An 18,965-nucleotide genomic window follows, 5' to 3' on the forward strand; every position below is an offset into this window, starting at 1 on the left:
CTTACTCAAACCTTTATACGTCTCGCCACAGAAAAAACCCCCTCCAGTGTGGGTAAATGACGAGCCAAGATACGAGGTGAAAGGCATCTTAGACTCCAGAAAAAGAGGAACAAAGATGTGGTATCTGGTACCCTGGAAAGGATATGGGGCGCAGGAAAACTCATGGGAACCAGCTTCAGGCATCCATGCCCCTCAGTGTATACGCAAGTTTCATAGACTAAATCCATCCAAGCCACGCCCTTGTCAGCGTTCCTCGGAAGAGGGATGTGCTGTCACAGGTCCCATCGGTGCCGTGGGGGGTGCCGCGAGCAACGCTGCCAATTGCGTGGCTCGGGCTACCCTCCGTGCTTACCTGAACTATGGGGAGAGGCTTCGGGACCTGTGCTGCGGCGTCCAGAAGAGAGGCGGCTCCAACAATCTTCCGCTACGCAGCGGGAGGAGCGTGCGCGAGGATGTCAACCCGGAAGCCTTCAAAAGAAACTTCCGGGTTGACAACAAAGCAGATTATTTTGCTTCGTGAACGGATCATCGCGCTTCGAGAGAACTGCGTCTGTGCGGTAAGGTGGCGGAGGGTACCTGTGACGGATAAAAGGGATATTTTCCTGGTTAAAGACTTGGGCTCTACTCACCTTGACCTAGTTGGATAGGGGCTTAAGTTTCATGGAGAAGCTTGTTGCTTGTGACAATACAAATTCCGCGGACTGCCATTTATATTTTGGAATGCATGTTTACCAGCAGTTATGTTTACGATGAGGAAGCAATTATGCATTATAACAATTATGTGACCAGATAAAACGTATTATCGATTATCACAAGGCAAGGGTGCAACCAAGTTAACGCGCACTCCAAACCCACAACCATCGAAGTATAATTGTTTATTACTGTTTCCTAAAAGGGGGCTGTGAGGTCTTTCTAGGATTCATCCCTTGTGATGCCTGTTTTCTTTATCAATTGGTGGGTATTGCGTGAGAGTGTGTGTTCAACTGATAACTGCACAGATGTAGAGAGATGAGCCTCACATAGGGTAGGAACTCATTGCTTAGTTCTGTACTTTCAGCTACCTTTTCATCATTGGATAAATAGGAATAGGACATTCCTAAATGTGCTATTGCGCAATACTATGTTGTTTTCTTTACAGGTAATAGGCACACTAGTTTTCGCACTATATGTGTTATTCATTTCTGTCCCTGCTCAAAGGTGTTGTTTTTCATTTCAGATCTCCCTCCCTGCTGTCCCCTTCCTTTCCTTCCCTCACTTGATCACCTTAACCTTCTGTGCTATCATAGCAAACAGAATTGAGGCTATCAAGGAGTGGACCCACTTGAGCCACGAATCGTTCCCGAGGATTCGACAGGAGAAACCGAAAGGTGACACCCTGTTAGAATCCGGGGTCTCTGGTTGGCGCAGGTAGGCACTTGCGACAAGCAAGGACCCTTTCCTCTAAGTCAGGGCGTAGGATCACCTCTTAATAATAACCCCTGCTCACCCTCTAGGTAACGTGGTGCGAGCAGTCAGGCTAGATTCCAGAGGGCAATAGGTTAAGCGTTGCAAGTTGTCCCACACAATAATCACCTCCCCACCACACAAAGACACAAGGCTGTAGTTCTGTAAAAATATAGGTCTTTATATAAAAGATTTCTTGAAGGCAGGTTACTAAAATACAGTTCTCTTGTAAGTACTAATCCAGTTACTTTCATAGGCTTAAAGGTAGTCCACAGTTGTAAAAATTGCACAGTTCTTTTCAAAATAAGCTCCTTTGGGGGGTAGTGCGCTTCGTAGCGCCTCAGGTACGCTTCGTACCGCTATTTTCGTACGTCGTGCCGTTTCTCACGCTTCTCGCGTGAGTACACGTATGCAGGCCTTGAGCCAGACGGGCCGTACCTACGTAGGTACGCGTCGAACTTGTTCCCGGCTTCGCTTGCCTAGTCTCACGCTTCCCGCGTGAGCGCCGGCAATGCTTTTCGATGCTGTACGGTCCGTACAGTGACAGGGACGCGCCGTACACGGACGGCAACACGGGTACGGCTCGAACACGGGCAGTACGGGTCAAACTAGGGCACCAGTCACAAGGTATCTCAGAGGCAGGGACGCGCCGTACGAAGGCAGGTACGGGCCGTCCCAAGGGGTACAAGTTACTTTAGAAGCAGGTACGGTCCGTACGAAGGCAAGTACGGGCCGTATCACGCGCACAAGTCCCAAATCTTCCCAAAGTAGGTACGGCTCGTACGAAGGCAAGTACGGGCCGTACATTAGCGCAAACAATCACAAATACCGTTATTCTTCACAGGGATGGTCACTGCAGCCTTGGGGTTCCATGGAGAGGTGTCCCATGTCGCGGTGTCGTCCCTCACAGTCAGAGGGCGGCGGTGCTTCGTGGCAAACTCGCAGAAGGTCTCAGCCACACGACAAAGGTCAGAGGAGGGGAGAGCAGCTCCGGGGCAATTCTTAGCGCGTTGCAGCGCGATCGGCTTTCCAGGGGATCACTAGTGTGTTAAAGGTCCTCGCGGTGATCTCGGCGGCGCAGGGTCGCAGAGGCTCGGTGGTTGGACACTCAGGGTCTTTTCTTCGCGGTGCGAGCTACGGCTCGGCGGGGCAGTCACTTGCGGTGCTGGGACCAGGTGGACAGGTCCTTGCGGTGCTCATGGTAGCCCCAGGTGGCAGATGTCGCGGTGCTTGAAAAGTGAAGGGGATGCACACAGGTTCTCTGGAGGTCAGCTTCACGAAATCGCTTCCAGCCACTTCTCCTCTTCTGGGGGAAAGGTAGCGCCCACTGTTCCTGGGGCGCAGATCAGGGGGAAAGTTCACAAGCAAGCCCTTGGAGATTGTTTGAAAGCACAAGTTGATGCAAAGTCTTTTCCTTTAGTCTTTTCCTCTCCTTCCAGCAGACAGGCACCCACTGCAGGCCAGTCTCTCAGGCAGAGAGACAGTATTCCTCCTTCAGCTTCTCCAGGTCCTTCTCCTTCAGGCAGAGGTTCGTCTTGGCGCAAACAGGATCTGATTTCTTAGGAGCCAGGCTCCTTCTTTTGAAGCACAATACTTTTGTTCTTTGTCGCCAGGGGGCCTGGGCCTGGCTCAGTCCAGTTTTGGAGCACTCTGTTGTGGTGACTCTGCTCTTCCTTTCAGCAGCAGGGCAGAGACATCAGCCGCTCCACAGGGGGCGGAGCCGGCTTTGTGGTGGCAGAGCACAGGTCTATTCAGAGTCAAAGGTGTACTCCTCCCACCCATCCTGGTGTAATCTCTCTACCCACCACCTGGCAGCCAGCCTGTCTCCTGGAATTCCCCAGCCCTGCTCCTTTACTGTTACTAGGCAGAACACACACACACAGCAGAGGCGGACTGAAATGGCCAGGTCAGTAAATACTAACTTTCTAAAAGTAGTATTTACAAACACAGGATATTAAAATAAACTTTACTAAAAGAAGTACTTTATTATTCTGAGTTCAGGCATACTAAATATGACTTTCTACCATGCTCTATGAGTCCACTGGGATTACAGCGTGTAGTAATTCCAGCAGCCCATTCTGGCCTATGGAGAGCAGGTAGCCTTCAATAGTGAAAAACGAAAATGGCTGTAATTCACTATTAGAACATGCCACACACATCAGGGCATGTCCTACCTTATGCCTACAATGCACCCTGCCCTTGGGCCGACCAGAGGGGTGACTAATATGTAGTTAAGGGAAGGTTTAGGGACTGGCAAGTGGGTGCACTTGCGCAGGCAGCGCGACAGTACCAGACTGCACGCAGGTTCTGCAGTGGCAGACCCTAGACACATTTTACTAGGCCGCTTCTGTGGGTGGCACAACCAGTGCTGCAAGCCCACCAGCAGCATTTGTATTTACAAGTCCTGGCACTCCTGGTGCACTTTACTAGGGGCTGATAGTAAACCAAATAAGCCAAACATGGACACCAATCAATGTATACATTTTACCATAGGGAGAGCATATGCACCTTAGCACTGATCAGCAGTGGTAAGGTGCCCCAGAGTCATAAAACAGCCAACACCAGGTCAGAAAAAATACAGGAGGAAGGCAAAAAGTTTAGGGATGACCCTGCAAAAAGGGCCAGGTCCAACACACCCCAAAACACTACTCCCCACATGACCCCCCAACACTACCTGAATACCACTGCACTGCCCTAAACCCTGAAACACCACCCCCAGCACGACCCCCTACACCGCCCGAACACCACTGCACTGCCCTAAACCCTGAAACACCAACCCCCTGCACAACCCCTACACTGCCGGAAAACCACTGCACTGCCCTAAACCCTGAAACACCACCCCATGCACGACACCTTACACGGCCCCAACACCACTGCACTGCCCTAAACCCTGAAACACCACCCCCAGCACGACCACCTACACTGCCCGAACACCACTGCACTAAACCCTGAAACACCACCCCCGCGTGACCCCCTACACTGCCCGAACACCCCTGCCCTAAACCGTGAAACACCACCACCCGTGCGACCCCCACACTGCCCGAACACCACTGCACTAAACCCTGAAACACCACCCCCGCACGACCCCCTACACTGCCCGAACACCACTGCACTAAGCACCGAAACACCACCCCCGCACAACCCCCATACACTGCCCGAACACCACTGTACTGCCCTAAACCCTGAAACACCACCCCCAGCATGACCCCCTACACTGCCCGAACACCACTGCACTGCCCTAAACTCTAAAACACTACCCCAGGCACAAATCCCTTCACTACCCAAACACCACTGCACTACCCTAAACCCTAAAACACTACCCCCAGCACGACCTCCTACACTACCTAAACACCACTGCACTACCCTAACCTGCACGACCCCCTACACTGCCCAAACACCACTGCACTGCCCTAAACCCTGATTCACTACCCCCGTGCGACCCCTACACTGCCCAAACACCACTGCACTGCCCTAAACCCTGAAACACAGCCCGGTGCGACCCCCTACACTGCTCGAACACCACTGCACTGCCCTAAACCCTGAAACACCACCCCCGTACGACCACCCTACACTGCCCGAACACCACTGCACTGCCCTAAACCGTGAAACACCACCACCAGCATGACCCCCTACACTGCCCAAACACCACTACACTGCCCCAAACCCTGAAACACCACCCCCAGCACGACCCCCTACACTGCCCGAACACCACTGCACTGCCCTAATACCTGAAACATCACCCCCAGCATGAGCCCCTACACTGCCCGAACACCACTGCACTGCCCTAAACCCTGAAACACCACCCCCTGCACGTCCCCCTACACTGCCTGAACACCACTGCACTGCCCTAAACCCTGAAACACTATCCCCAGCAAGACCCCCTACACTGCCCGAACACCACTGCCCTGAAACAGCACCCCCAGCAAGACCCCATACACTGCCCGAACACCCCTACACTGCCCTAAACCCTGAAACACCATCCCCAGCAAGACCCCCTACACTGCCCGAACACCACTGCCCTAAACCCTGAAACAGTACCCCCAGCAACACCGCCTCCACTGCCCGAACACCACGGCACTGCCCTAAACCCTGAAACAGCACCCCCAGCAAGACCCCCTACACTACCCAAACACCACTGCTCTACCCTAAAACACTACCTCAGCACGACCCCCTACACTACCCAAACACCACTGCACTACCCTAAACCCTAAAACACTACTCCCAGCACGACCCCCTACACTACCAAAACACCACTGGTCTACACTAAACCCCTACTCCCAGCACGACTCCCTACACTACACAAACACCACTGCACTGGCCTAAACTCTAAAACACTGCACCCAGCATGACCCCCTACACTACCCAAACACCACTGCACTACCCTAAAACACTACCCCAGCACGACCCCCTACACTACCCAAACACCACTGCACTACCCTAAACCCTAAAACACTACCCCCGGCACGACCCCCTACACTACCCAAACACCACTGCACTACCCTAAACCCTAAAACACTACCCCCAGCACGACCCACTTCACTACCCAAACACTACTGCACTACCATAAACCCTAAAATATTATCCCCAGCATGACCCCCTACACTACCCAAACACCACTACACTACCATAAACCCTAAAACACTACCCCCGCATGAACCCCTACACTACCCAAAGACCACTGCACTACCCTAAACTTGAAAACACTACCCCCCCACGACCCCTACACTACTCAAAGACCACTGAACTATCCTAAACCCTAAAACACTACCCCAGCATGACCCACTACAGTACCCAAACACTACTGCACTACCCTAAACCCAAAAACACTACCCCAGCACGACCCCCTACACTACACAAACACCACTGCACTACCCTAAACCCTAAAACACGACCCCCTACACTACACAAACACCTCTGCACTACCCTAAACCCTAAAACACTACCCCAGCACGACCCCCTACACTGCACAAACACCACTGCACTACCCTAATCCCATAACCACTACCCCCAGCACGACCCCCTACACTACCCAAACACCACTGCACTACCCTAAACCCTAAAACACTCCCCCAGCACGACTCCCAACACTACCCAAACACCACTGCACTACCCTAAACCCTACATCTACCCTCAGCATGACTCGTACACTACCCAAACACCACGGATGTATGACATTACAACGCAGGTTTTTACAACGCGTGCAGTTACATCGCATGCGTTACAACGCATGCGATGTTACAACGCTATGCCATTACAACGCAAGTCTTTACATCGACTTGCGCTAGATGGCGTGCTAACATTAAAAAAGTGTAATTTACTATTCCAACTCCAGTCCACTTAACAGTAGGGAAGGTGTTGGGATAGTAAACTACACTATTTGTAATGTTAGCACGCCATCTAGCGCAAGTCGATGTAAAGACTTGCGTTGTAATGGCATAGCGTTGTAACATCGCATACGTTGTAACGCATGCGATGTAACTGCACTGCGTGGTAAAAACCGCGTTGTAATGGCTGTTCCCCTCAGTGATGTCATGAGTGATGTCACTGACCATGTCATGAGTGATGTAATATGTGACGTCATCAGCAGTGCATTGCGGGGGCGCGAGTTATAGTTAGCTGAACTAATTATAACGGGGGAATTTCTAGAGTTTTGTATGAGGGAAATGTCCAGCTAACTAGAACGCCCCTGAAACCTATGGTTTTTTAAGTGTATTTCTGGGGTTTTTTAAATGCTAATTCCTAACTATAACGCCCCTGAAACCTTTTGTTTTTTCAGTGAATTTCAAAGGTTTTTTAAATGCTAATTCCCAACTATGTCAGGCCTGAAACCTATGTTTTTTTCAGTGAATTTCAAAGGTTTTGTAAATGACAATTTTTAATGTATTAATTGTTATACTGTTTTTTCTGATACTGATTTACTACATTTTTTTAACTATTTATTTTTAGATTTTTTTTTAATTACATTATAATTACATTATAAATTACACTACAAAATATACTTTCTCAGAATGAATTACTTTAGTTTAAATACTTGGCCAATAGGCAACAGACTTAAGTACAGTAGTTACAGTTGTTGCAATGGGCAACACAATTTCAAACACAAAGCAACATTGAGCTCAATGTGAATTTCTAGTTAAATGCAATTAGTTACTTTATGGATTACTTTTCTAACCACAGGACTGGATCCTAGATTCAGTCCTTGGACATCTCCTGTAAACCGTTGAGTAAAAGCGCTTTGGTTACAGTAGTAATTTTTAAGGAATATTATTGTATTTTAAAACTTGACACTTAGAAACTTTTTCCCATAGAATCACCAATGTTATCCTATGGCAGAAAATTCACTTAGCAGGTAAGTAGTGTTATCGTTACTTTTTCTTACTCAGTGGTGGATCCTGGATCCAGCACTGGCCAACCTCCTGTAAACAGTTGAAAGAATGTGTTTAAGTCATACAAACGATTTTTGGGAATATTTTTAGTTTGTGAAAATAGACAATTGGAACCTTTTCTGGTGAAAACCACACAATGGATTCCTATGGAAGGAAATACAAGTTACTGGTAAGTACGCTTAGAATTACTTTTCAGGGTCAGTGCTGGGCTAAAAGATGCAGCCCTGGGTTCTCTCCTGATAACAGGTGAGTAAATCGGAATTCGTAGTTCGGCTGATTTAGAGGAATATTTGTACGTTTCAAAAATGGACACTTAGAACATTTTCTGGTGAAAACCACACAATGGATTCCTATGGAAGGAAATACAAGTTACTGGTAAGTACGCTTAGAATTACTTTTCAGGGTCGGTGCTGGGCTAAAAGATGCAGCACTGGGTTCTCTCCTTATTACAGGTAAGTAAATCGGAATTCGTAGTTCGGCTGATTTCAGAGGAATATTTGTACAATGGTGAAGGAAGGGGGAGGGGCCTGAGGTGACGTGTGCAAACACGCCCTGTGGCGCGCTTTAAGTTGGGGAATTAATTCCTCTTCAATCCTGAGGTCCCATGGGGGCCAACTAGCCCACCAGGTACCTCCAGTATGCGCCAGGGAGCTGCATTGTAGAGAGGTATTCAGAGGCCATGCCCCTTTTTACAACACTCTGCAACACAGCTCCGTGGCGCTTGCTGGAGGTACCTGGTGGGCTAGTTGGTCCCCAGGGACCCTCAGGATTGAAGAGGAATTAATTCCCCAACTTAAAACGTGCCACAGTGTGTGTTTGCACAGATCTCACCTCAGGCCCCGCCCCCTACCTTCACCACTGTGCAAATGCACCCCGTGGCACATTTTAAGTTGATAGATTAAGTCCCCTTGAATCCTGAGGTCCCCTGGCGGCCAACTAACCCACTAGGTACCTCCAGTAAGCGCCAGGGAGCTGCGTTGCAGAGGTGTAAAAAGGGGCATGGCCTCATTACACCTCTCTGCAACGCAGCCCCCTGGCGCATACTGGAGGTTCCTGGTGGGCTAGTTGGCCCCCAGGGACCCCCAGTATTGAAGGGGAATTTGTTCCCCCTCTGCAAACGCGCCAGGGGCGCGTTTGCAGAGAGATGAAAGGAGGGGGCGTGGCCTCCTCCCCGATCCCGTTTTTAAAAAAAAATTTCTTTTTAAGAAGGGGGGCTGTGTAGCCCCCCTTCTTTTTCTCATTTTTGGGCCCTGTCCCCCAGGGCCTGCCCCCAATTTGTATTTTTTTATTTAAAAAAAAAATCGGGAAGGGGGCCGGATGGCCCCCCTCCCGAGGCCATAATTTGCCCCAGGGACCCCATCCCCCGGGGCCGTTTTTTGAATTATTTCTTTTTAGGAGGGGGGCCGCGTGGCCCTCCTCCTGGGCCACTACTGGCCCCGGGGACCCCATCCTCTGCAGCCTGGCCATCTCGTTGGGGACCGTGGGGGGTCCCACGCCCCCCACGGTCCCAGCCGGCTCCCCGCTTCCTGCGGGAGCCGGCATTGCTTTTCCACATGGGGAGCAGCTAACATGCTGCTCCCCATGTGGAAAAGCAATCGTCTTTGCTTCATTGAAGCGAGAGCAGGTTTCCCTGCTCTCGCTTCAATGAAGCAAAGCAGTTTGCAATGGCAGGGTGGGAGCCGCGAGGCTCCCGCCCTGCCATTGCAGACAGCAGTGTCCCGGGGGTGGGCACCCCGGGACACTGCAGGAGCTGACCCTGGGGGGTGGCGGTCCCCAGGGCCATCTTTGGCTCCAGGAGGGGGGCCCCCCTCCCACTTAATTTTAAGCCCCGGGGGGTGGTGGTCCCCGGGGCTTGGGGGTCCGTAACGGACCCCTATTTTAAATAATTAGTGCCCCGGGGAGGTGGCGGTCCCCTGGGCGTGTGGGGGAGGCTCAACCCCCCCACACTTTTTTTTGTTCTAAACAAACATGCCCCGGAAGGTGACGGTCCCCGGGGCTGCGGGGGGCCATGAGCCCCCCGCATACATTAAATTAAAGCCCCGGGGGGTAAGGTCAGGTACATAGTTTGCAATAACAATCCTTCTTAAACTATGTACCTGACCTTACCAAAGGAACAGTTTCTCTCGTATGGTAGGACTCAATGTCCCAGAAGGCAATTGATAACACGCCCACTGGGGGCGGTCATACTAATGAAGCAATTAAAAGGAAACATCACCACGAGAGCCTCAGTTGCTTGTTTGCTGCCCATGAAGAAGGGATTTGATATCCTGAAACGCGTCGGCATAGAATACAATTTTAAGGGAAACAAGACGGCATGCTGCATTCTACAGCGAAGCAATGTCGAGTGACCTCCCATGCGCAAGGCACATTGGTTAAAAGATTTTACACGGCGGCCAGCCGTGGGGAGGAGCACCATCACAGGCTGGGGGAGACGTGCAAACCAGCTTGTGAGACTGCAGTTCTGAACTCTCAGGGCTTTGACAGTACAGCGCTTCATATGCAAATCAAGCCTGCAATCTTCGTTCCACCTACCAAGGTTAAGAAGGATTGTTATTGCAAACTATGTACCTGACCTTACCAAAGGAACAGTTTCTCTCGTATGGTAGGACTCAATGTCCCAGAAGGCAATTGATAACACGCCCACTGGGGGCGGTCATACTAATGAAGCAATTAAAAGGAAACATCACCACGAGAGCCTCAGTTGCTTGTTTGCTGCCCATGAAGAAGGGATTTGATATCCTGAAACGCGTCGGCATAGAATACAATTTTAAGGGAAACAAGACGGCATGCTGCATTCTACAGCGAAGCAATGTCGAGTGACCTCCCATGCGCAAGGCACATTGGTTAAAAGATTTTACACAGCGGCCAGCCGTGGGGAGGAGCACCATCACAGGCTGGGGGAGACGTGCAAACCAGCTTGTGAGACTGCAGTTCTGAACTCTCAGGGCTTTGACAGTACAGCGCTTCATATGCAAATCAAGCCTGCAATCTTCGTTCCACCTACCAAGGTTAAGAAGGATTGTTATTGCAAACTATGTACCTGACCTTACCAAAGGAACAGTTTCTCTCGTATGGTAGGACTCAATGTCCCAGAAGGCAATTGATAACACGCCCACTGGGGGCGGTCATACTAATGAAGCAATTAAAAGGAAACATCACCACGAGAGCCTCAGTTGCTTGTTTGCTGCCCATGAAGAAGGGATTTGATATCCTGAAACGCGTCGGCATAGAATACAATTTTAAGGGAAACAAGACGGCATGCTGCATTCTACAGCGAAGCAATGTCGAGTGACCTCCCATGCGCAAGGCACATTGGTTAAAAAATATATATATATATATATATATATATATATATACACACTTGTGGGCCCAAGTACACACATATATTTCTAAAGGCTCCGGGTTCCCGCACGTGGGCGGGGATTATTCAGTGCTTATGACTATTGATGAGTATCCCCTGGAAGAGGAGTATCTTTCCTACTAGCAGACACAAGGTGGGAATTTTTTCTTTTGAGTCAATTACCTGCCCTTGACCCAGTTAACTTCAGATTCTAACAGAGCACTGCATTGCTCTTCTTAAACAATATTTTTTGTACTTGCAAGATCTTCTGATATGCTTAATACCCAGTCTCCACACATATCTAGTAAATAAGTAAAGTGTGCTACTAGGCTTGCTTCATCTCTGTTTCTGACGAACAATGCTCATGGTCCTTGTGAATGCTAGCATCCAACACCGGGACTGAGTTGCTAACACCTCAGCAGTAGAACTTGTGGTGTATTGATGTCATGTTCTCAAGGCTGGAACTGTTGCAAACTGTATTTAGCAAGTACTGGAAACTGGGGAACTAGCCTTGAATATGATATAAAGTGTCAGTCCGAAAAGCCATTGCGGTGATTAGTTTCCCCAGAAACTCTTAAAGCAGCTAAGTGCAAGAACACAGCCCATGCACCATTTGCCACTGTTTGTTGTAGAATCTGTAACCTGAAATTCAACTTTTCTACCACGACTGCGGGCTAAGTGTATATTATACCATAATATTTGTTATATGTTCTAACAAACCTAAGGAAGTCCGAGGAGTAGTGCTAATTTTAGAAAGTCAAGATAATAGTTTTACGGTGTTGGAGAGAGGAAGAGAACATCTTCAAAATGGATGAAAACCGTACCGGATTTTACGGGAAATTAGGTCATTGTATAGGACCAAAGCCTCCTACATAGCCCAATCTAGTAAAACACAAGAAATAGAGATGCTTAGCATTATATCTTACAAATAAAATCTTTTACACACAAGAACTCGGCGCTAGGCTGAGGTTGCCTTGAAAGTTTAAAATGCAGAGCCCTTACTAGTAAGTGACAGCATGGCTGAATACATTCAGTGTGGACATGCGGCCTCGAGGAGACTGCATATTAGGTACAATGAAAAGAGAAGAGGCTCAAAATGAAACAATTTCAAAAGGTCTGTGAGCAAACTGATCATGGACGTCACAGGATGTGGGGGGGGGGTTGTAGGAGACAGTATTCTGCCCCAGGCTGACACCTTTACGGGGCTGCACACCCCTGCTTTAAAATCTATTTACAGATTTGAAAAGGAAGCCTGCTATTTTCTTATTATGTATTATTAAGGAGGCAAGTAACATGAAAATGCGACTATATAGCACCATGTGTTCTATAAAAAAAACTAAGACTACCTGTTTTCTTTCTCTGGAGGACTTTTTTAAACTTTGAATCAGGTACCAGTAGGTATAAATAGATGAAGTGGGGCCACGCATGTAGCTTTTTACCTGGGCGCCACAAAAATCTGTGGCAAGAATGAAATAGATGCAGAATGTGATGCCAAAAACTGCTTAGGGTGTTTGTTTAAATGTCTAGCAAAACATTTAACTCTCAGATAGATTTTGCAAGAGTCAGAAAAATTGAAGACATTAAGGTTTTTGCAAATTTTCAAATGGCCAAATTCTGAAAAGGAACAAGTGATATACGTGAGCTAATTTAAATGAATGAAATATACACAACGCCCTGTAAAACGTGCTTTTATTTTTGTACAAAAAGTAGAGCTTTATTGACCCAAAAGTGTTACACTAAAACAAATATGACTAAAACGGGGGAAAAAAATTGTATTTCATAGAAACTTTAATACATACAAATTAAAATTACACACCGTTGTACTATGTTGTTATTTACACGTGCCACCTTGCTAATGTAAGACAACATAATCACATAATCCATCAATCACGCATTTTAAATAAATGCAACACTTCTTTTGGAAAAACAGGATACACAAACGCACTCCATAGTTTTAGTGCAACAAAAGCACTTTATTTTGATGACAACTTGATGCCCTTGTCCAGCCGTAGCTCACCAGAAATCATCATCTGTCTCGCCACGAGAAATGGCGGCAATGCTAAAAGTTGGGAAAACAGAACAACGGTGTTAGGAGTCAAACTGCACAAACCATCTGCCAGAATGTTGAATTCATATTGTGTGAGCTCTAAATGGAAAAGGCCATTGTCCCACAAGAAGGAAACCTCCCATCCTGACCTTAACTATAGTGATGACGTAATACTTAATCAAACAGAGGCTGCACAGCTTATCTTTTTAACACAGTTACAGCTTAAAATAGGGCAAAACCGCAGCAAAGTTTTATCAGATTTTGTTCTTGATTTGCGAGCTTTTAAATCATGACTTTGCAATAGAAGAGCAAAAAAGAACATTTGTTTCAGGTAATTTTACATTTTCACGCGATGACTCTGGTCTTGAAAGTGAGAATTACCAATCACATATTAATAGTTATCAAAATCAATACAAGACCATTATTTGAAAAAAATAAAATGCGCTTAAGAAACAACGCTGATCCAAATGCACTGAGCAGACTAAGTTTCTATTGACTTCCTAACTCAGCGTTTTTTTTTTTTTAGGTCTGCCATTAGCCAAGACCTCTTGATTTACTAAAATTAGTTATATAATATACTTACATAAAGGGACATTCGATCCAAGACATGAAAAGCTAGAAGCCAACTCCGGATCCATATAGAAAGGCGCAGATAGAAAGGAAATTAGGTCAGCATGCTTGGGTGGCACATATATGTGACTCCAGTCATCACTTCTAGGGCAGGACAGGGTCGAGCGGAGCTGTATGACACCAGTTACTGGCACTGAAAAATGTTCCTGATCCAGTATGGTGCCAGGGAATATTCTAAATATCGCCAGCGCTGGGATGCCCGAGGGTAGCTATGCGCTATACAAATGCTTAATAATAATTATAATAAAGGTGAGTTACGTGCGGTTAGAAGTATCCATCAGAATGTAACTCTTTCCTCTCCAACCAAAGGAACATACCCAGGCATACCAAATTCTGTGAGTGACAGATAAGCATTCAATATAGGTTCATTAGAACAATGTTTTTCAATACACCTTCCGAAATAAGGAATATGGCTTGGAAGAAGATAAGACTTTATTTGTACAGTCAATTAAAATGATTGCAGTTAGGAATCCTCACATCCGGGTACACGTACACAATTGGATAAAACATTTAAAAAGTTTTAAAACAACTATAGAAGCATAGTTGTATTAGAAATGATCAGCGGTCTTTTCCCCTGCAGTCAAAAAGATTCCCCTTTATCCTCCTACGACTCTTATTCCCAGTCAGGTATGGCGGATTAGTAGACAGGCTTGCCCAACCTTTGCAAGTCAATCATTATAGGGGTTAGTGACTCAGCATAGAGGAGGTTCCTTGGCCTGGGGGAACCCAAGCTGTACAGCTGCATTTTGTAGCTAATCGGGGTGAGTAACCTCTCAAGCAAGGCTTCTATGGCATCTAGACGTGTGACATTTAGAATGCACCATACTGGCCGAAGGCAGAACTTCCTTATTGGGAGCAATCTGTCACAAATGCAGAGTACACATGTTAATGACTGCACAGAGGCGACATTGTCTGTCAGAGTCATCCAAGACCCTGTGTCCGTAGGATTTCAAAGGGGGCATCCAAATCGCAAGCCCATGAGCTGACGTTTCATACTCAAATCCAGAGGCAAGGAAAGGTAAGACGGGTGGGTTCCTGGTCCGTATAAACTTAAGCAAAAAGAACTATTGATGGACAGAATGCAGAACAATGTCATACATTCACACCAGTACAGAGATCTGAGCCTAAATCGATCGTTTTTTTACTCACCATGCCATTCCAGTTTGGACCCAGCCATATGCAAATCAGTCTTAACCCTGTGCCCAATGGGAACAGTCCAGCCCGAACTGCCAGGCCAGGTCCTCCCTGGACTGGAAACAAGCATCCTAGGACCGGTTTCGGGGTTTCACCCCTCTTCAGCCAAGATAGCTTGATTCCAGTGGCATGGAGAGTACAGGACTCACGTCTGAGCATACCCGTCCCACTCGGGGTGACAAATGCAAAAAGAACTATTGATGGACAGAATGCAGAACAATGTCATACATTCCCCCCAGTACAGAGATCTGGGCCTAGATCCATCGTTGTTTTGCTCACCATGCCATTCCAGTTTGGACCCAGCCATATGCAAATCAGTCTTGACCCTGTGCCAGGTCTAAACTGGGGTGGCATGGTGAGCAAAATAATGATGGATTTAACCCAGATCTCTTGACTGGGGGTGAATGTTTTGATTTGTTCTGCATTCTGTCCATCAATTGTGTGTCTTGTGCCGTATAAACTTAAGGCCATCCCTCAGTAAGACAATTTGCTAGCCCAAATGTCAGTTACCTAGAGTGCCTCAAGAGCGCGGTTCAAGTACTTGTGCCAATTTGTTGCCGGGTTCGTTGCCTCTTTCCAGATAGTACTCTTCAGCGTGTGACTCTTTGCTTACTTTACCGCTGTAGGCTAAAAACACCGCCTTGATGATCCAGTGCTGCAAAGTTAGACCAAACTCTTGCAGAATTTGAGCATGGGATGTGCAATTTGGGAGCGCGAAGTCTCTTCAGTAACAGGAAGACTGTGCAACATACCCAGCCAATTGGCCATTTTGTCTCTGAGTGCCATAGCCCCATACTTGATGGTGGGGAGGAGTTTGCATCCCATCACCTTCAGAAGAGGGGATAGATCTGGGTTCTTCAGTGATTTTTGAGGCTTGCGAAAAGCCTATTCTAGGGAATTTGCTGCCCCCTGTTGGGCATTAATGTGTGGAGCCTAACGGCCTCTATTGTCCAGCCACACTCCCAGACATTTATAGGCATCCACCACTTCAATGGCCTTCCCCTTCATGAGTCTTGACCCCTTCTTTCAGTTTACAGGAGATTATTATTGCCTTCATTATGTTTTTTTTCACGTTGTTGGATCTATAGTAGCTAGCAAGCGCATCAAAGAACCTCTAGAGGCCAATTGGCGTTTGGTTCAGAAGGACTGTATCGCCTCCAGGAGTCAGGTGTTGTTAAGGTAGGAGAAAACCGGTATCCCCCCATCCTTTGAAGATAGGCAGCAACCACCACCATCGTTTTCGTGAACACCTTGGGGGCGCTGGTAAGGACAAAGGGGAACACAGGAAACTGAAAATGCCCCTGACAAAACTTGATCAACAGGTAATGTCTGTGGAACTGCACGATGGGCACATGAAAGTATGCATCCTGAATGTCCAAGGCTATCATCCAGTTGCCCAGATCCAGGGCAGACAGAACTTGGCCCAGTGTTAGTACTTTGAATTTGTCCTTCCGTCAGCACTACAGACCTGGCTCCACAATGGGAAAAAACACGGGGTTTACAATTGCAAACTTTTTTCTCATTTGAGTTACTACTGATCTTAAAAAAGTGGAATTTGTTATGGGACCTAGGCCTGTTCTGTTAGGGTTTTTAGAGCATATCTAGCTGAACAACTCTGAAGGAAGGACAGGGCCCTCCACAGGAGGATCAAGTCTATTACTCTGAGGCCAGGCTGCTCGCCTTGGGAGTCATCTCCCTGTCCTTGTGGTAATGTACAAACAACCATCACACTTTTAAATATCTTGACTAACACCAAAGCACCATGTGTTTTGGCATCCCCTTCTTGCGCTTGGTGGTTCAACCACTATGGTCACTTATTTATAATGATCATAAACTAGATATAGAAGAAATATAAGAAAAAAGTACATGTAAATGGAGCTTGTATGATCATTGGACCTGATGGAAATCCCTCCCATGTATTCTGTAGTCTCACCACCTGAGTGGAAAAGGAAGCTGAAAGGACACAGGTGGGGAGGTGATGTTTATAATGAAGGGTTTTGTCACAGCCAACTGGCATCGCGCAGCAATATTTGAACATGCTGTCACATAAGAGGTGCCATGGCATCATTTAAAGTTTTTAGTGTCCCGGCCTGTGATTTGGATTTTATGAAAGATAAATGTGCAGATGGAATAGTATCTGAAATACAACTTATTGACAGTGTTGAGAAAACAAAGCACCCACCATAACCCGCAGACAAAAAAGCAGAAATTTTATCCTAAGCAGCCATTTACTACAACATGGAAATGCGTCTAGTACAGCTACTCACACAGGTGCTATTACGTCTCAATGCAAGAAAACCTCAAAAAATGGATGTAAATGCTATTGATTATTGTAACCTCCATAAGAATGAATTGTTTAAGCAAAAAAAATTACATTTTATTTGGATTAGGACATTAACCTTGAGAGAATAATTCCTAAGAGTGGAACTGAAGCTTAAAAAGTGGATAATTGTCAGTGAGGAGCACATCTCTGGGGTGAACTCACTTGATATTAGTACTAACAACTGTATGACTTGCCTCTTGATAATGGGTAGTGTTTCTTCTATACATCAATACACACCACACATAATTAACCAGCCTAAACAATATATGCAGAAACTGGCTTTCACTAGCAACAATGCTTATGAATAATAATTATCAATAGACCTTACCTGTCATCTTTTTCATCAGATGGCCTGTCTGTTACTAAGGTGTCTTCAGGTACATCTTTCCTGGAACTCTGAAAGCAAATCACAATAAATATTTTAGTTCAGGGCACTAACGTTTTCTCACTGATGTGCAGACTGAGTGAGAACATAAAATGACAACTGCACTTCCTATTGATATTTCCGAGCAGTTCAAACTGCCATAATTAGAGTGACTTTGTATTATGGAATTAAAGTTTGATGGTTAACAGCAATGCTAGTTCTTCTGCAATCCTGGAAACTCACTAGAAACAAAATCTTACAAATACTGGAGACTAGGTTAGTCTACACACACATTTTAATGACCAACTTGCATCAATATCCTTGGAAAACAAATTCTAGACCAGTCAAAACACTGAAAAAAGTCACAGTAAGACCTGTACTCCGTCTTTCCCCAATGAGGTCAGTTAACATTCTGACAGCACAAACATTTATAAGCATATTTCTAAATAAATTCTAAATTGACATAGGACTACATTTGTCTATAAAGCACAACAGTTTTAAGCATAAGAAATGTTTCTCTTCGACTATACAATGCCGGAGAAATCGGTGAATTTCTATTATATGTAAAGGTTGCTTAACTGGCAGTCTAGAATTAGCAAAAGTCTCTGACAAATGCACAGATTGGTTGAAGTGGAAATAATATACAACCCTAGGAAGAAAGGAAGGGCCAGTATGTAGGCTACATTTATCCCTATGAAAAAGCATTCAAGTTCATCAACAGAATATACTCATAAGGAAAACAATACTTACCTGACAATTGGTGTGCAGGCTGTAGTGATGTAGATTCCCAAACTTTGCACACTCCTGCAATCTAGCATTGGGCTTGGCTCATTAGAAGTTGTTTTTCTTCAAAGAAGCGGTTTAGGTTTTGAGGTGACTTCCAATATTTCCCACTGAAACCCACAATGTCCCAGGGCAAATACCCAACTCAGATCATGCTTTTCCCCAATGGGTAAGAGTGGGTAAGCTAAGCAATACAATGTTTGTGGACTGGAATTGTATGTAATGCACTTTATTATGTTAATTACATGTTATTTGAACTTGCACCCAGGGAGGCAGGATGGGTAGAATCTGCAACACTACAGGATGCAAACCGGTTGTTACAGGTAAGTAAAGTTTGCCATTTGCAGCATGTATAGCTGCAGATAAAATGATATGCACATACTAAAAAAAAAGTGTCTTTCTGTTAAAGGGCTGCCTTGCTAGTAAGAATGGGAGATATTTTAAATGATCTTTTT

General features: G+C 46.4%; 1 protein-coding gene across 2 annotated transcripts in view; it reads right to left on the bottom strand.

The window, feature by feature from the left end:
- Positions 1 to 12,841: 12,841 nt before the first annotated feature.
- Positions 12,842 to 18,965, bottom strand: part of OFD1 (OFD1 centriole and centriolar satellite protein) — a 449,276-nt gene continuing 443,152 nt past the window's right edge. For both annotated transcript variants that reach the window (XM_085622492.1, XM_085622491.1), the window contains exons 22-23: positions 17,692 to 17,759; positions 12,842 to 13,228 (exon numbers count right to left, since the gene is read on the bottom strand). In XM_085622492.1, coding sequence (XP_085478618.1) covers positions 13,183 to 13,228; positions 17,692 to 17,759 — 114 coding nt within the window. In that variant the 3' untranslated portion in view covers positions 12,842 to 13,182. The remainder of the gene's footprint in view (positions 13,229 to 17,691; positions 17,760 to 18,965) is intronic.

Source organism: Triturus cristatus, chromosome 8, assembly GCF_964204655.1.
Source record: "Triturus cristatus chromosome 8, aTriCri1.1, whole genome shotgun sequence".
Lineage (NCBI taxonomy): Eukaryota > Metazoa > Chordata > Amphibia > Caudata > Salamandridae > Triturus > Triturus cristatus.